The sequence below is a fragment of the Cetorhinus maximus genome, chromosome 30, assembly GCF_964194155.1.
Source record: "Cetorhinus maximus chromosome 30, sCetMax3.hap1.1, whole genome shotgun sequence".
NCBI classification, from domain to species: Eukaryota; Metazoa; Chordata; class Chondrichthyes; order Lamniformes; family Cetorhinidae; genus Cetorhinus; species Cetorhinus maximus.
Genome location: NC_135908.1, coordinates 20,263,681 through 20,282,640, shown reverse-complemented (window position 1 = coordinate 20,282,640; position 18,960 = coordinate 20,263,681). Strand labels below are relative to the sequence as shown.

The window sequence follows — 18,960 nt, the reverse complement described above, 5'->3', positions numbered from 1 at the left end:
TGAAATGGCCTAGCAAGCCACTCAGTTCAAGGGCAATTAGAGATGGGGAACAAATGCTGGCCTTGCCAGTCAGGGATGCCCACATTCCATGAAATAATTAATAAGAAGGGTAGCAGGTCCCTTTCACAGAGGGACATTAATGAACCTGGTGCTTGTCTAGAACTATATGGAAACTCTGCAGTCACTCCGGCATCAGCGGTCAAATTACCAGAATTTTTGATTTCGAGAACAATAATGAATAAAAACAGAAAATGCTGGAAACACTCAGCAGATCTGGCAGCGTCGGTGGAGAGAGAAACAGTTAACATTTCTCGTCGTGACCTTTCACCAGACCTTTCCACCATCGTTTTCCACTTTTGATGAAAGGCTATTGCCCTGAAATGTTAACTGTTTCTCTCTCCACAGATGCTGCCAGACCTCCAGAGTATTTCCAGCAATTTCTGTTTTTTTATTCAGTTTCAAGCATTCATAATATTTTGCTTTTGTATTATTGAATTCAATAGTTTGCCTCGATGGGATTTGAACTCTTGATTTCTGGGTTGGTCCAGTACATGAAACACCGGCTTCCTGCATCCTTTAAATGCACATCAACACAGACAGACTTGTAACTGGCTCACCTTCTTCCTGCTCTTTTTACCCGTGTCCGATTCCGAGTCCTCCTCTGACTCCGACTCTGACGAGCTTTTCTCAGACGAGCTTTCATCGGAGGAGGAGGAAGACGAGGAACTCAATTCTTCCTTGTCTTTCCGCTTCTTCACTGTCTTCTCTTCACCTTCACTTTGCCCACTGGCAAACACATCAACAAAAACAAAAGATTACCCATCTTCCAGGAACAAGGCTTCACACACATACACACACACACGTGTGCACACACACACACACACACACGCACACACACATGCAGGCACACACAAGCCACACGCAGGTGTGCACACACACACACACACTTGCACACACACACGTGTGCACACATACACACACATGCACACACATGCGCACACACATGCAGGCACACACACGCCACACGCAAGTGTGCGCACACACACACTTACGCACTTGCACACACACACACTTGCACACACATGCGCTTGCACACACACACATAAGCATGCTCACACACACAAGTGTGTACACACGCACATAAGTGCACACACATGCATGCGTGCACATATGCACATGCGCCGCACACATGTGCACACATACACACACATGCACATGCACACATATGCGCACACACATTCATGCACACATGCACGCACACACACCAAGGAGGGTCACAGAATGAGTCTCAATACAGAGTTCAGACGAGTGTCCTAATCAGTCACCAAGTTATCACATCAGACCAATCTCCAACAACAACAACTTGCATTTATATGAAGGCAAAATACTAGAGATGCTGAAAATCTGTAATAAAAGCAGAAAATGCTTGGAATACTCAGTAGGTCTGGCAGCATCTGTGGAGACAGAGAAACAGAGTTAACGTTTCAGGTCAATGACCTGTCTTCAGAAACGAGCTAAAAGATTAACTCTTTTATCCACAGACCTGCTGAGTATTCCCAGCATTTTCTATTTGCATTTATATAGCAACTTTAATGTGGAAGAACTTCTCAAAGCGCTTCACAGGACCGTTACCAAGTCAGATTTAGCACAGAGCTACATACGTAGACATTAGGACTGCGCTTGATCAAAGAGGTAAGTTTTAAGGAGTGTCTTAAAAAGAGGAAAGTGAGGTAAAGAGACGGAGAGGTTGAGGGAGGGAATTGCAGAGCTCGAGTCCTGTGCAGTTGAGGTCTGTCCACTTGACTAGCCCAAGTCCAGGGGCTCCCCCAGGACAGAGGCTCTGATATCCGTTCTGGTGTGGAATCTGTTTGATATGTTACTCAGCTTGGAGTGAGGCCCTTACACACAAGGAGTGAGATTCCCTCTCATCCTCGTCTTACTGGGCACCGTAACACAAGGACTGGGAGGACTTCCCAGGCCCCACCCGTGATCCGCAAATTCCCAATTCCTCTCACAAGTGTGGAATATCAGAGCAGTGAATCCCAAGTGTCAGTTCCAGGTGTGGAAAAATTTGCTCCATTTCAATTCTACAGAATGGGACTGACTGGGCTTTTAAAAATATATTTTTCGTGGATGGGATGTGAGTGTTGCTGGCTAGGCCAGCATTTATTGACCATCTCTAACTGCACCCGGAAGACTGTGTGCAGTTTTGATCCCCTGACCTTAGGAAGGATATTATTGCCATAGAGGGGGCGCAGCGAAGGTTCACCAGGCTTGTCCTGTGAAGAGAGATTGGGGAAACTGGGCCTGTGTTCTCTAGAGTTTCAAAGAATGAGAGGTGATCTCATTGAAAATTATGAAATTAAGACAGGGTAGATGCAGGTAAGATGTTTCCCCTGGTTGGGGAGTCGAGAACCAGGGGACACGATTTCAAAATAAGCGGGAAGCCACTTAGGACCGAGATGAGGAGAAATTTTTTAACTCAGGGGGTTGTGAACCTTTGGAATTCTCTACCCCAAAGGGTTGTGGAAGCTCAGTCACTGAGTATGTTTAAAGCAGAGATTGACAGGTTTCTAAATATCAAATGACATAAAGGGATATGGAGATAGTGTGGGGGAAAAAGGCATTGAAGTGGATGATCGGCCATGATCGTACTGAAATGGTGGAGCAGGCTCGATGGGCTGAATGGCCTTCTCCTGCTCCTATGTTCCTAATTTCCCTTGAGAAAGTGGTGGTGAGTCACCACCTTGAACCGCTGCAGTCCGTGTGGCGTAGGTACACCCACAGTATAATACAACTGAGTGGCTTGTTCAGCTATTGCAGAGGGAAGCTAAGAGTCAACCACATTGCTGTGGGTCTGGAGTCACATGGAGGTCAAATCTCCCCTGATGGACAATAGTGAACCAGATAAGTTTTTACCAAAATCTGTAAGTTTCTTGATCATTATTAACGAGGCTAGCATTTTATTCCAGGTTTATTAATTAATTAAATTTAAATTCCCCCACTGGCCTTGGTGGGATTTGAACTCATATCGCTGGAGTGTTCGACTGGGCCTTTGGATTACTAATCCATAATATTACCACTACTGTCTCCCATTGGCCATTGAAAAGTAGATGCAAACATTGAACTGAATTAGTCAATGGCAAGTGGTTTGGTCCAATTGAACACTATAGAATGATGGGGAGATGACTTTGGAGGCTGTTTGGGTCAACAGGAGACAACCAAATCCTAGGTACTTCTGTTGGGTGGATGTTCAATGTATCTTTACATCCTTCCTCTGACTGCTATTTTAACATAGGTGTTTATTTTGTTACAATTATGAGGTTTATAAGATTGTTGTGTATCAGGGTCTGTGTCTTTAATTTAGGGTAAAAATGAAGGGGGTCATGTGACCTGTTCTGAAGTATGCCTGACAGCAGGCCTCGGTGATTTGATTTTCGAGATTAAAGGGGGCCCAGATTGTTTTATTGGGAAGAAGGTGCAAGGTGTTTACACTTGGAGACGATGGCTGCAGCTGGGGTGCTAACAGTGGATGGACTGTGAGTCTCCAAAGTCCCAGAAAAGTGTTGAGAATGTAAACAGTGTGCTTTAAAATGTCCATTTACCACCAAGGTGGAAGGAAGTTGGGGTCTCAAGGATAACTAATCAGCATTTCTACCTGGATGCAAGGCCCATGTGATTCGCATTGCCATGGAGATGGGCTTTAAGAGGGGAAGGGTCAAAATTATCCCTGAAAATTTACAGACACGGTTAGTCTTCCAGAATTTGGGAAAGGGACAACTGTATGCATCAATATGCTGTGATTCGCCATGCAGGAATGCAGATGGGAGCATGTACTTGGATTGAAAAGACCTATTCATGATAAATTATGGAAGATTCCAGAGGCTGGAAGATTCACCTAGCTTGAGCTAGAGGAAGAATCTCCAGGAGGTAAAACCTCATTGTGAAAGATAGTGCTGAGATTAAAATTTCCTAGACTGAGGGAGGAACAGAACAGAAGTAAATCCTCAGGAGCAAGAATCACCTTGGACAGGTTCCAGTAGAATTGAATATCTTCCAAACCCACGACCACTACCACCTAGAAGGACAAGGGCAGCAGATACATGGGAACACCACCACCTAGAAGCTCCAATCCAAGCCACTCACCATTCTGATTGGAAATATATCGCCGTTCCTTCACTGTCGCTGGGTCAGAACCCTGGAACCCCTCCCTAACAGCACTGTGTGGGTGTACCTACACCACAGGGATTGCAGCAGTGCAAGAAGGCAGCTCAACACCATCTTTTCAAGGGCAATTAGGGACAGGCAATAAATACTGGCCTAGCCAGCGATGCCCATATCCCATGAATAATTTTTTAAAAGGAAACTTTAAAGTGTGTTTTTTGGCTGTTCTGGGTCTAAAGTATATCTTGCCTACATAAATATAGTGTTTAGCCAATAGTGCTTTTATTCTATTGTTACAGTAAAAGTCTTAAAATGTGAGATCTTGTTGTGTCACCCTTTCAACTATAAACCAGAAGCTCAATTTTCTTTTTATAAGTTACTGGACTCTGTGAAGATCATAAAAAAACTTGTTTAGTTTAAATGTTCACCCTACCCCTGCCCCACGAGCCCAGATGGCCCCCTTATCCAATGGTCTCATCTCCTCCACACTCCTCTGTAAGATGCATTTTAATTATTTAGCAGTTGGAAACCTCCTTCCATCAGCTTAACAAAGACAGGCGCAGCCTTGCAGAAGGCTGGGCTGAAAGTGCCAGCTCTCCGACGCACAACTCCACTGACCTGTCCTCGCTCTCATCTCGCTTCTTGCTCTTCACCTTCCTCACTTTCTTCTTCTTCTCATTGTCCAACTTGGTCTCCTCATCGCTCTCTTCGTCACTCCCTGAGCCACTCTCGCTTTCGATTTCACTCATGCTTTCAGACTCACTGGCAGTCAGGGACTCTGCGAACATTAGCCGACATTTATGGTGTTAGGGCCAGTTGGGTTGAATGGCCTTGTATTCAGGTTGTAAACTCTGGTGATGATATAGTCCAACACTGGGGATCGCGCCAACCTTTCTCTTCATCCCTTCATGGGATGTGGGCATCGCTGGCAAGGCCAGCATTTGTTGCCCATCCCTGAACTTCCCTTGAACTGAGTGGCTTGCTCGGCCATTTCAGGGGGCAGTTAAGAGTCAACCACATCGCTGTGGGCCTGGAGTCACATGTAGGCCAGACCAGGTAAGGACGGCAGATTTCCTTCCCTTAAGGGCATTAGTGAACCAGATAGGTTTTTACAACAATCGAACATTAGTGAACTAGTTTTTATGACAATCGATGATAACTGACCATTACTGACTAGTTATATTCCAGATTAATTAGTTGAGTTCTAAATTCTACTAGCTGCCCTTGTGGGACTTGAACCCATGTCTCCAGAGCATTAAGCCTGGGCCTCGGGATTACTAGTCCCATGACAGACTCAGACTTTAGGCCTTCCTCATCTATGAGGACAGCAGGCCAGGTGCCCGAGGTAAGGGAGGAAAGACAATCCTGCACGTGTGGCCTCTGTTTCCTACCACACTGCCCTCTGACCTCACTGGGGATCCCTCCAATGTGCTGAACTGGGCTGGACCTGCACTAGGCCCAACCGTGTTCAAAAAATGATAAAGCGACTCAATAGAGCAGAAATGGAGAGGCCATTTCGTCTGCTGGGGGTGAAAACCAGAGCAAAGGGGCAGCCCCAATCTTAAAATTTGAGTCAGGCTGTTTCGGAGTGAAATCAGGAAGTGGTAGTCTGGTACTCGCTCCCTGAACAGGCTGTGGAGCTATAGAAACTGTTAAGGCAGAGATAGAACTTTTATGAGGTGAAGGTATTGGAGGAAGTGAGTCAAAGGCAGGTAAATGGGGTTGAGATGCAGATCAGCCATGATCCAAGTACAGGTGGTGGAAAGTCCCACTGAACTTGTCTGTTTCCGAGACTGATTTTCGATCAGTGTTCACGAAAATCCAGACCAGGGATACAATTCATGAGTTTGCCCCCACGTTGTACACAATTCCCCTCTGATCGAAAGGAAAACAGACTCTTATCAGCTTCTCCAAGCAGGCTCTCAGGCAGTGCCATCCCCTGTTCACACCGAAGGCCGGAAAGACGATGAGCTCGGCCTACATCACGTGCCTGCGGCCCAGTTGTTTTGTGTCAGTGTGATGTCTTTCAGTTAGACGTCGGACGTCAGAGTCATCTCATTTTGGGACTTTTAAAAACTTAAAATAAAATAAAACACAGGGAATGCAGTCAGGCCCACCCAATGGGGGGGACAGAGGAGGGGGTGGAATCCCTCCAGAGGGCAGCTTTTGGGTTGCACCCTCGCCCAGGCAGGCAGGATGGGCCTGGAGGCCTTTCTGGGACACTCGCACCCCAGCCTGCCACTGGGTAGCCGCCTCCAAGCAGTTAGACATCTCCCCTCGCCCCTCACGCCAGGACTGAAAGCCAACTGGGATTTCCTAGTCATTCTGGGGCTCTTGAAAGCTTTGCCATCACAAAAGTTACCCCTTCCCAGTGCAGATTTTTGGCCTCCACCAGGGGCAGGGTTTTTGGGTCCCGCCGGGGTTGGGAACGGAGGCAGACGGGGGCCCAGAAATACCAGCCGGCTGGTGGGCCGTGTTCCCGCCTGTGTCGCTGTGGGGTGTTGAAGTGCCCCCTCTCTTACTTACCCGCTACTGCAGCCTGCTGCTCCTCTCAGGTTGGAAGGCCTCTGATTGGCCCCCTCCCGCTTCAAACGGCCCGCCCTGCGCCCTTAATTGGACATACAACCTGTCTCCATGCCGATGGGGGGGGCGTTTTGGGACATGGAAAGTCTCCCTCGACTCCTGGTTCCCACCCTGGGAGGGGAAAATGCAGCCCAATATATCGATTGCCCCGCCAACCTGCACAGTGGGTGGCGGGGGTGGGTGGGGGGCGGTTAGATTTACAGAGAGCACCAGCCCTTGTGTGGAAAAGTGCTTCTGATTTCGCCTCTGAACAGCTGGGCCCTCATTTTAAAGGACGTGTTCTCTGAGGGGTCCCGACTGGCGCCAGGGGCACAGGGCGGGATCGGCCCCGATTCCCGCTCCCTGTGGTAGCGGGTGGCGGGGAAACGGACATTTGATCCACCGGCTGCGCTGCAGGCAGCTTTCCGCGCCGTGTCGCCCCATTTCCGGCGTGTTCCGCCTCATTAATAATTCATTCCCGGGAATTCACTCCTCCCATTCGCGCCCCCCCCCGCCCCCGCCATAACCTCAGGCCTTCAGCAATCCGGGCGCCACATTTAAAGGCCGGCCCCCCTGTACAGAGCCGGCTCTCTTCCAGGGATGGGAAGCCGCTGGGGACTGACGGCTGCCAATGAGAGGAAACGTGCTACCCCCAAATTTAGTGATGCCTCCCTCGAGCGCCGACTGGATGCAGTGGAGACTCACCGTGATGCCCTCTACCCCCCTGCTCTGGGCAAAGACCAGCAAACAGGGTCGGTCACCAATCCAACATGGGAAGCAGTGGCACCCGGTGGTCAGTACCAATGCCCTGCAATAGAGGACAGCCACCCAGTGCCAAAAGAGGATGAATGATCTCCTCTGTTCCGCCAGGGTAAGTCACTCTTCTCATCACTCCCAACTCACACACTCACAAACCCATCACACATCCACAGGGATCTCACTCACTGCCAGTGCAAGGGACATCACCGTTCACTCTCTCACACCCACCTTAATCAGGCCCTGAAGAAACCTCTGGAGAGGAATCTGGAGGGACCCTCCCTGAAGTCCCGTCACAGCCTCACCCACACCCTCCACCAGCGCAGAGTCATACAGCTCGGTGGGACCTAGCTGTAGAGTAGACCCGGGGTCACAATCTGGTGAGCACATCACACTGTCTGATCCACAGCAGGCGGAGACAGGGACTTCCCAGGTCCCCGGCACTCGGATGGCTGCTGGAGGCCAGAACGTTGCTGAGTCCGAGTCAGATGAGGAGCCTCTGGACTCGGTCATGTCACAGCTGCTGGAGCTGCAAAGACAAGCTCGGGAATATCAGGAAGGGATGTCCGCTGCACTCCTCAGATTGCAAAGCACGATGGAGGAGTCCATGCATCTTCAGGCTGAGGTGATAACGCCAGCATTGCTAACGCACTGAGGTCAACACTGGCAGGATGGCGGCCTCCATGGAGACCTTGGTCCAGGACATCGCTCCTGCACTGCTGCACGGACTGAACTCCATCGCTGATGCCATAGTTGCCCTCCAACAGTGTCAGTGTGAGAGGGGTGTGGGGCAACTTGATCTCACTCCAGATACCCCTTCTCCTCAAGGAGTCAGCCAGGGACCCTGGGGCACCTATAGGGAGGAGGATCAGCAGGTGCACAGCCCGGGGCCATCAACCCAGGCAACTCAGGGAGTGTCCGGCCCAGCCAAATCCCCTCTTCCTGTGACCCCAGCAGCTCCAGCTCCACAGGCTGAGGAGGGTGACACAGCCACATAACAGGATACTGAAAGCAGGCCGGGGCTCTCCAGGTCTCGGCCCTCCAGAGGACGCTTGTCAAGGTCATCACAGACAGGGTGTCACAGTCAGCAGGCTGAACCCACCTCCGCTGTGGATGTCCGGGGAGCATCAAGACATAGCGGCAGGGTTAGGAAAGTGAAGAAGAATTAGTTTCACAGCCTGGGCACAGGTGTTAATCACTTGTACATAATGTTCACTATTGTCAATAAACTCCCAAGAATGTCTCCCTGCCTATGGTTCCTTGTTCTGATGAGCAGTGTTCGTGTCACTCAGATGTGAAGCCTTTCTGCACAAGATAAAGGCAGGTGTCTCAGTCCAGGGCCTATTCCCTGTGCTTTATGCAGTCCTCCCAGCACTGATGGTGCAGCTTCACTGTCTCTGGACACGTCAGTCATGCCTGCACCTCGATGGGGCTTATCAATTGCTGCCTGAATGCCCTGGGCCAGTGGCACAGAGCTCTGTATCTCTCTCTCTCTCTCTCTGTGCTCCCAGCAGCTTTGAGGTGTGGCTGACCCCCCATCACACCAGCATCTGTGACCGGTGACAGTGTGGTCCTGAAGGGCTCCCCTCATGAAGGATGCCATAGGACCAGGAGAAGTTCAGTTTTCCCCGCTGCATGCAGTCCAGTGGGTGAAGCTGCCACCAATCGGCCGGGTGAGGTGGGGCGGAGGTGGGTGGGATTTCGGGCAGCCGTGCAGCTCACTAATCTCTGGCTGTCCAAGTGGTGGTCAGCGCTCTCCAGCACCAAGGGGGGTTCTTAGTGCACCCACGCTAACTCACGCGTCTCTCTCTTTCATCCCGCAGCGTAGAAAAAGATTGGAAGGGGTTGGGTGGGACTTCATTTGGGGGAGGAGGGGGGGGTGCCCTGTGCGCATTGGTGGGGCACCACCCCCAAGATTGTACCCTCCTCCTTTGTTCCTCCGTGCCTGGCCTCCAAATCCCGCCCTCCCACCCGAGGGTGCTGGATCCCTTCCCACCCTAAAGGCGCGGGCGGCACTTACCTTAGTCTGGGATCCACTGCTCTGCTTGCAGTCCCGGCCGTGACCACTACTCAGCTCTGGCGCTGCTGGAGCTGCTGGCCAATCTGATTGGCCTGCAGCCCTTGAGGGCGGGACTTCCTCAAGGTGGGTGCAGAAGGCCCACTCTCTGCTCTGACTGTGATATTTCTGCCTTTCTTTACGTCACTCGGTTTGGAACTGACTTTTGTCAGGGGGGGTAGGTGCAGGAGCTATACGCAGCCTTCAGGAACACGAGGAAACTCTCCAGCTCCCTCGAGCCGCTTGGATCATGGCTGACCTGTGTGTCAACACCATCTACCCACCTTGGCTCCAGCTCTCTCCATACTCATACCCAAAAAATCAATGCCCTTAATCATGAATGCTCCAATCTTCATATGACCCTGTTCACAGAGCACAAGTGAGGTGTCATCAGCCAGACAGGGGTCAGACATTCACATAAGCTGTCTGAGGATCTATGGAGTGTCCCCACTGCCGGTCGTCATCATCCTCCTGGAATGTAAGGACTAAGGGCGTCCACTGTGTCCCCATGACAGGAGCCTTATCACAGAGGGTATGTGCGCTGCCATCAGCCAGACTGGAGCCAAACGTTCACAGATGCAATGTGAGGATCTATGGTGTCTCCTCACTGCATGTCGTCATCATCCTTCAGGAATCTAGCAGCTATGAGGGCCTCCCTCATCTGGACAATGTGATGGCCTCATCGCCGTCATCCTTGTCTTTGAGGACCTCCTCCCCGTCAGCCTCCTCCTCATCGGAGGAGATGTGCAGCTCCTCCATCTTCTCCTCAGTCAGGTCCACCCCTACCCCAAACCCCCTCCCCGTTGCAGCGCTAGGCTGTGAAGGGCGCAGCAGGTGACAACGATGCGTGACGGACTCTGTGCAGGTCTCCACCAAACCGGTCCAGGCCCCCGAACCTCATTTTCAACATTGCAATGGTCTGCTCCAAGGTGCGAGTTGCAGCCTGGGCCTTGTTGTACCTTCTCTCCGCTGTGTTCCGAGGCCACTGCGCGCGTGTCATCAGCCACAGCCTCTGCAGGAGGAGTACATCAGGAGCATGGGGCCCGGTGACCTAGCTGTATGCTTCATGGTTTACAGAGAGCGGAGACAAAGAAGAAGAGAGCAACGGAGGCGTCTGGCTGCACAAGGAGAGGAACAGCACCCTCAGGAAGAAGGGGCTGGCACCTTGGGGAGGAGGGCTACCCACAGAGAGTTGGCCTGGAGTCTCCAGGAACTGAAGATCAATCTCCAGGACACTGCTGTGTGCAACCCCGGAGAGAAATCATAGGGACATTAAAAAAATAATTGGCGTTTTTTTGTCATTTCCTTTGAACATTTCTCTTTACCAGATATAAAAATATTTAAAACGGGGACAGACAAGCATCATCCAATTGTGTAATGAGTCGTTTTGCTTTCCAGTTGATGTAGGAAGGCCGCATGTTGAGCAACCATCACAGACAGGTTAGCAGTTTAAGAGGCGTGCACACAAAATAAAATGCAAACAATCCCGGGAAAGGAGACGGTGAAATTATAACTTCCGTCGCTCGCGATCTACATCACACATTACTAACCGCTGTCAGCCGATTCTGTAGGTTCAGACTCCAGCTCCGAGTCAGAATAGAATGGTTTCTCCACTTTCTCCTTCCTCTTCTCTCTGCCGCTGGGCTTAGTCCATTCCGAAACCTGGAGGGGGGGCATTAAATAATCATTCGTCCGTTCCACACCAAGGAAAAGGAAAATCAAATGATAAAACAGGCGGCGATTTTGGGTCAGAGTATGATTTGGGGGGGCATTGGGACACTGGTCTTGTAATTACTAAATTCCATGGTTCATTATCCAATCTATTAATGGTTTGCAGATGGACACAGTCAGTGGAGGGCAGGGATGAATATTACCTTGGATTTCCACCACATGCTGTAAGTGGGACTGTTATATAGCCATGCTCTCAAGATGCCTGTAGGCCTTAGCAGCAACATGCAGGCAAGAGGACACACAAATCACACTAGGCCCACACTCCCCTCCCCAGGACACATGCGTTAAGCTTAGTTACAAAGTGTAGGAATTACTCAGCCTTCTGTGTTATCATCAGTTCAGTGTGATAATGGCCCACTTGATTCCTAAGAACAGGAGAAATAGGAGGAGGAGGCCATTCGGCCCTCCGAGCCTCCTTCGCCATTCAAGAAGATCACGGCTGATCTAATTGTGATCTTAACTCCACTTTCCTGCCTGTCCTTCACTCCCTCGCTGATCAAAAACCCGTCTAAACTCAGTCTTGAATATATTCAATGATCCCAGCGTCCACAGCTCTCTGGGGTAGGGAATTCCAAAGATTAATGACCCTCTCAGAGAAGAAATACCTCCTCGTCTCCGTCTTAAATGGGAGGCCCTTAGTTCTAGTTTAACCCCATGAGGGAAACATCCTCCCAGCATCCTCCCTGTCAAGCCCCCTCAGAATCTTATAACTTTCAATAAGATCACCTCTCATTCTTTTAAAAGCCAATGTATATAACCCCACCCTGCTCAACCTTTCCTCATAAGACAACCCCTTCATCCCAGGAATCAGCCTAGTCAACCTTACCTGAACTGCTTCCAATGCAAGTATATCCCTTCTTAAGTATGGAGACCAGGTTTGTACACAGTGCTTCAGGTGTGGTTTCATCAATGCTCTGCACATTTGTAGCAAGACTTCCCTACTTTTATACTCCATCCTCTTTGCAATAAAGGCCAACACTCCATTTGCCTTCCTGATTACTTGCTGTACCTGCATGCTAACCTTTTGTGATTCATGCACAAGGACACCCACATCCCTCTGTATTGCAGCATTCTGCATCCCCCTCCATTTAAATAACATTCTGCTTTTTATTCTACCTGCCAAAGTGGACAACCTCGCATTTACTCACATTATACTCCAAACTTTTTCACTCACTTAACCTATCCATAATTGCTTTACAGATTCTTTGTTTCCTCCTCACAACTTGTTTTCCTGTCTATCTTTGTATCATCAGCAAATTTAGCTGCAATAGAGACGGTTCCTTCATCTCCAAGTCACTAATATAGATCGTTATTGGTTGTGACCCTGGGCCTGACCCCTGTGGCAGTTTACTAGTTACAGTTTGCCAACCTGAAAATGATCCATTTATCCTGGCTCTCTGTTTCCTGTTAGTTAGCCAATCCTCTGTCCATGCTAGTCCATGAGCTCTTATCTTGTGTAGTAACCTTTTACGTGGCACCTCATCGAATGCCTTTTAGAAATCCAAGTACACCACATCCACTGGTTCCCCTTTATCTACCCTGCTTGTTACATCCTCAAAGAAATCGACTAAATGTAATAGATTCAAATACGATGCGACCCAGCATAGTCCAGATGCAGAGAGAATGTTTCCTCTTAGGAACAGCATAACTAGAGGCCGTCAATATAAGATGGTCGCCAAGAAATCCAGTAGGGAATTCAGAATAAACTTCTTGAACCAAAGGGTGGAATTTAATGCCAACCACCACCCACCCTGCCCCAATGCCCAGAGGTGAGTTCCCAGACTGGGGCATTTAATCACTGGGAGGATTTGGTTGGGACCCAGCTGCATTCCCGCGTTAGGCCCATTAAGTCCAGGGCAGGAAGGCTCGTGGACAGTCTTATAGGCAATTAATGCCCACTTAACAGCCTCATCCACCTTCCCTCACATTTATCAGTCAGGGAGCCCGAAAGGCTTCCTGAATGAGGGACCCAGCATCGGAAAGTCGGGGGGCCTGCAGAGAGCCATCATCCCCCCATCCTTACCTCCGACTCCCCTCCCCCTACCATGACCCTACCCCACAACCCCCATCCTGTCCTCACTCCCCTTTGGCCTCAGTCCCTTGTTGATCCTAGGCCTCCCACGGGTGCCTTGCTGACAGCTGCCACAGCTTCAGGGGGCACTGCCCACAATAGATTGGCCGGCAGCTCCTTAGAGGTGGGATTTCCACCACCTGGCTCTTTAGTCCTGGGAAGGCCCGATGGTGGCCAGGTAGGTGCCTGATAGACACTTAACTCCAGTGGGCCTTGACCAATGTGAGTGACACAGGGCTCCCACTGGCTCTTCAGCCCCTCGTCACCTGTGTTAAATTCTGTCCAAAGTGTGGTGAGAATGTGGAACTCGCTGCCACAGGGAAGCGGGTGAGGTGAATAGTATAGATGCAGCTAAAGAGAACCTAGACAAGTGTATGAGGGAAGAGGGACAGAGGGTTACAATGGTTGATTTAGATGAGGAAAGATGGGAGGAGGCTCGAATGGAACTTAGACACCAGCATGGTGGTTTGATTGGGCCAAATAGCCTGTTTCTGTGCTGTATATTCTATGTAACCCTATATAGTACAGTATGGCCCAATTTGATACTATATCGGACTGGGCCATATTGTATGGCCCCACGTGCTACAGAGTATGAGGCAGCTCACTATAGGAATGTTCATCTCAGTACAGCACTGACTGCCATGGGTACAGCATTACCCAGTTCAGCACAATAACACCCACTTGAATACAGTGGCACCCATCCTTTAGTATAATCCAGCTCGCGTCCGCTAATAACTATGGACAGTACTAAACAGCACATTCTACATCCTCCTCCCTCCCCCGCCCACTGTAGTACCGACCGGTGCCTTACAACAGCAGAAACCTCAGTACGAAAGCTCGATAAAGTGTTTGGAAACTTAGTCTGGGGATTTGCAGCTAACTTGGCCTGGCTCTCCTTCAGCAGTTGAGTTGCCTGACTTTCTATTGGTCAAACTTCATTTGGGAACAGGCTGTCTGGAAACGAAACAGTCTCTGGGTTGAAGTGTTGCTGGTTCATTGCTCGGTGCCATGTCGACAGTCCCATTTGCCGAGTAGCACCGGTGGTTTCCATGGTGACCACTGCATCGCCTTGTGTAACGTATCTTGGTTTCATTCTGGCTCTGCTCCGTTTAATGGGACCTCTTCTCTGATATTAAATCTTAACGCATTAGCGCTAAGCCAGTGAGAATCGACATCAGGAAAGTGACAGGAAGAGGCCTGGAAGAAGCAGTAGGCCGGGAAGGGGAGGGGTAACATGGTACAATAATAAAACTTCAAACAGAAGTTGGGCGAGACCCTGTATTGAGTCACACATTACTGGAGTGAGTTATTGGAGTGAAAGGTAGACGATTAGAGTAAGGTGAATCACTGTGCTGAACAGTGTGTATACCTGATTGAATTTGGTGACAGTACATTAGGTCATTGATACTGATTCATTTTGGTAGGAAGAATGCGGGGAGGCAATATTAAATGAAGGGTACAATTCTAAAGGGGGTGCAGGAGCAGAGGGACCTGGGTGTATATGTGCAAAAACCATTGAAGTTGGCAGGACAGCTTCAGGAAGTGGTTAATAAGGCAAGTGGAATCCTGGACTTTATAAATAGGGGTGTGGAGTACTAGAGTAAGGAAGTGTTGATAAACATTTATAAAACACTGGTTCGACCTCAACTGTAGTATTGCAGTTAGCTTGTTGGTGGATGGTGGCGTAGTGGTAATGTCACCGGACTAGTAACTTAGAGGTTCCAGGCCAGTGCCTGGGGGACATGGGTTCAAATCCCACCATAGCAGCTGGTGGGATTTAAATTCAAGTATTATTTCTGGAATTGAAAACCAGTAATGGTGACCATGACAACTATTACTGATTATCATAAAAACTGGTTCGCTAATGCCCTTTAGGGAAGGAAACCTGCCGTCCTTACCTACCTACCTTACCTGAGTCCAGACCCACAGCAATATGATTGACTCTTAACTGCCCTTTGAAATGACCTAGTAAGCCACTCAGTTCAAGGGCAATTATGGATGGATAACAAATGCTGGACTTGCCAAGACTCGCATCCCATGGAAGAATAAATTTAAAAACGTTTAGGGCGCCACATTTCTGGAAGGATGTGAAGGTATTAGAGAGGGTGCAGAAGAGATTCAAGAGAATGGTTCCAGGGATGAGGAACTTCAGTTACATTAGTAGATTGGAGAAGCTGGGACTGTTCTCCTTGGAGAAGGGAAGGTTGAGAGGAGATTTGATAGAGGTGTTCAAAATCATGCAGAGTCTGGACAGAGTAGACAGGGAGAAACTGTTCCCATTGGTGGAAGGATCGAGAATCAGAGGATGTTAATTAAAGGTGATTGGCAAAAGAAGCAATGGTGACATGAGGAGAAACTATTGTGATGCAGCAAGTGGTTAGGATCTGGAATGCACTGCCTGAGAGTGGTGGAGGCAGGTTCAATCAAGGCATTCGAAAGAGAATCTGAAGAGATAAGACTTACAGGGTTACAGGGAAAAGGTATGTAAGTGGAACCAGGTGAGTTACTGTTACAGACAGCCAGTGTGGACACAATGGGCTGAATGGCCTCCTCCTGCACTATAACCATTCTATGATATTGGTGTAAGCTATTGCCAGGTGAAGCTGTATGATATTGAAGTAAGATCATTTAAACTGGAATGAAGTGGGTGAAAGCTGTAAGGTGCTGTGCTGTACTTACTGGATCATACAGTCATTACAGAACAGGAGGCCATTCGGCCCACGGAGTCCAGGCTAGCTCGCTGTAGGGTAATCCAGTCAGTCCCATTCCTCCTCTCTATCCCCACAGCCCTGCAAGTTTATTTCTCTTAAGCGCATGTCCAATTTCCTTTTGCAATCATTCATGGTCTTCGTTTCCACCCTCTTAGGCAGCAAGTTCCAGGTCATTACCACTCTCTGCGTGAAAAAGGATCTTCCACACATCCTCCACCCCGCACCCCCTACATCTCTTACCCAAATTCTTAAATCTGTGTCCTTATCATCAGCTAATGGAGTCAGCTTCCCAAAGTGTCATTGGAACACAGGAACCCAGGACTTAGGAGCAGAAGGAGGCCATTCGGTCCTCTCGAGCCTGCTCCGCCATTCAATAAGATCATGGCTGATCTGGTTGTGGTCTCAACTCCAGTCTCCTGTCTGCCCCCCATAACCCTTGACTCTCCTGACTATCAGAAATCTGTCCAACTCGGTCTTGAATAAATTCCATGACCCAGCCTCCACTGCTTTCCGGGGAAGAGAATTCCATAGACTAACGACCCTCAGAGAGAAGACGTTCTCCTCATCCCTGTCTTATTCTTAAACTATGTCCTCGAGTTCTAGTCTCCCCCACAAGAGGAAACATCCTCTGGGTAGTCACCCCATCCAGTCCCCTCAGGATCTTATATGTTTCAATAAGACCACCTCTCATTCTCTTGGGTATAAATAAGATCTTCATAAGATAAGCCCCTCATCCCAGCAATGGGTCAAGTGAACCTTATCTGAACTGCTTCTAACACAATATTATCTTTTTTCAAATCAGAAGGCCAAAACTGTACACAGTATTCCAGATGTGGTCTCACCAAGGCCCTGTACAGCTGTAGTAAAACCTCCCTACTTATATATTCTATTCCCCTTGCAATAAATGCCAACATTCTACTTATCTAAACCTGTCATCATTTTGTACACCTCTATCAAATCTCCTCTCAATCTCCTTCGGTCCAAGGGGAACAATTGCAGCTTCTCCAACCTAACCTGTAACTAAAATCCCCTCATGCCTGGAACCATTCTGGTAAATCTCTGCACCCTCTCAAGCCTTCCGAATGTGTGGTGACCCAGAACTGGACACAATACTCTAGCTGTGACCTAACCAGAGCTTTGTGAAGGTTCAGCATGGCCTCCCTGCTTTTGTACTCAATATCTCAATTTATGGAGCCTGAGATACTGAATGCCACGCTAATGACTCTCTCAATGCGTCCTGCCACCTCCAAAGATCTGTGCCCACGAGCTGCCAGTTCCCTCTGTCCGTGCGCACTCTTTGGAACTGTGTTATTAAATACGTGTTGCCTCTCCCTACTCCTTCTGCCAAAATGCACCCTACTTGGTACAGCTAACACCCAATTCAGTATAAGTTACTCCAGCAGTTACTGTACCAAGCTGGGAGCTGTTAATCCAAAATGGGCATTACAGGATCGACCCGAGCAGAACTGGTTACCACGAGTTGAGTCGAGCGTCTTAACCCAAACACCAACATGGCAACACAGCATGGTCAGGTCACATGGCCAAGGACAGTATTGCATGCAGTGGGATGGATGTGTGAAGATGTGCACACCAGACTTTGAAATGCTATGAAGTCCATCAATGAAACGGAGGCTGACTTTAACTAAACCAGTCTCGGATGTGTTCCAAACCGAGGCTTTATGACTTTGTGTTGTTGCCTGGGAGCAGCTCTCCGCTTCAGAGAGTGAGAAAAATTAAATGCAACCTGCAGCAATATATGATTTGATACCAGTGCTAATTCACAACTATTCACTGGTATTTGTAATAATTATCAGTCAAACAAACCAAAGCAACATGCAAAGCTCCTAATATTGTTCATCTAGAGAACAGAAAAGCTGCTCTTTCACCACTCCTTCATTGTAAAGCTTTTGTTAACCATCAGGGACAAAATGGTTGGGTCCCTGCTCCCGGCACCAATCATAAAGGTTTGAGAGGTTTTGGTTCAACCGCATTGCACAATATGAACACAAGAGACTGCGTCTCCATTGCTGGAATGCAGTCCCAATCCATTTAAGTGAATAAACATAAGCAAATGGGCAAGGCCAGGGAGCCAATGGGTATTGTGCCAGGGAGCCAATGGGCATGGCCAGGGTGCCAATGGGCATGGCCAGGGGGCCAATGGGTATTGTGCCAGGGGGCCAATGGGTATTGTGCCAGGGAGCCAATGGGCATGGCCAGGGAGCCAATAGGCATGGCCAGGGAGCCAATAGGCATGGCCAGAGGGCCAATGGGCATGGCCAGGGAGCCAATGGGCATGGCCAGGGGGCCAATGGGTATAATGCCAGGAAGGGAGATCAGCAGTTCCCAAAGTGTGGCCTGCAGGCCACTGGGAGCCCGCAACACCACAGCCGAGGCCATACAAAGGAAGAGGCCATAAACCTCACTCCCCAACACTCGCGGGACATTACACAACCAGCCCAGCTCCTGTTTGTGCGTTATAAGCACAGTCAACAACAATGTTGTTTTTTTAACAAGATCTAAGTTCTGGTCGATATTGTTTGATTAAAATCGATGTAAGATAAATATTAGTTTCTCAGAAGATTATTGTGATGATTTTAGAACACATCTTAGGGCCTTTAAATAAACATGTTCTTTTGTACTATGAAGATAATATGAAGATGTCTTTACTTTTGTTTCTGGCATGAATTAATAATTTACTTATGGTGCATATTAAAAAAAAATAAACATAAGTTTATTACATTTAGTGGCAAATATAGGGTCTTCTGCCCCGCCCAAGTGGTCTGTGGACAAAAAGGTTCAAGGACCATTGAGGTAGCTGAATACCCACTTTCAGTTCTGATGTCTTTTCCTGCCCGGTTAAGGGGTGATCTCAATACAAAAAAGCTAAAATGACCACACGTTTTTCGTCA

At 48.8% G+C, this 18,960-nt stretch overlaps 1 protein-coding gene across 4 annotated transcripts in view; it reads right to left on the bottom strand.

Annotated features, from left to right (window-relative positions):
* The window catches only part of LOC144670129 (AP-3 complex subunit beta-2-like), a 71,981-nt gene that overhangs the window by 28,498 nt on the left and 24,523 nt on the right, over positions 1-18,960 (bottom strand). For all 4 annotated transcript variants that reach the window (XM_078532579.1, XM_078532580.1, XM_078532581.1 and 1 more), the window contains 3 exons: positions 11,089-11,200; positions 4,783-4,942; positions 618-786 (listed from right to left, as the gene is read on the bottom strand). In XM_078532579.1, the coding sequence (XP_078388705.1) occupies positions 618-786; positions 4,783-4,942; positions 11,089-11,200 (441 nt within the window). The remainder of the gene's footprint in view (positions 1-617; positions 787-4,782; positions 4,943-11,088; positions 11,201-18,960) is intronic.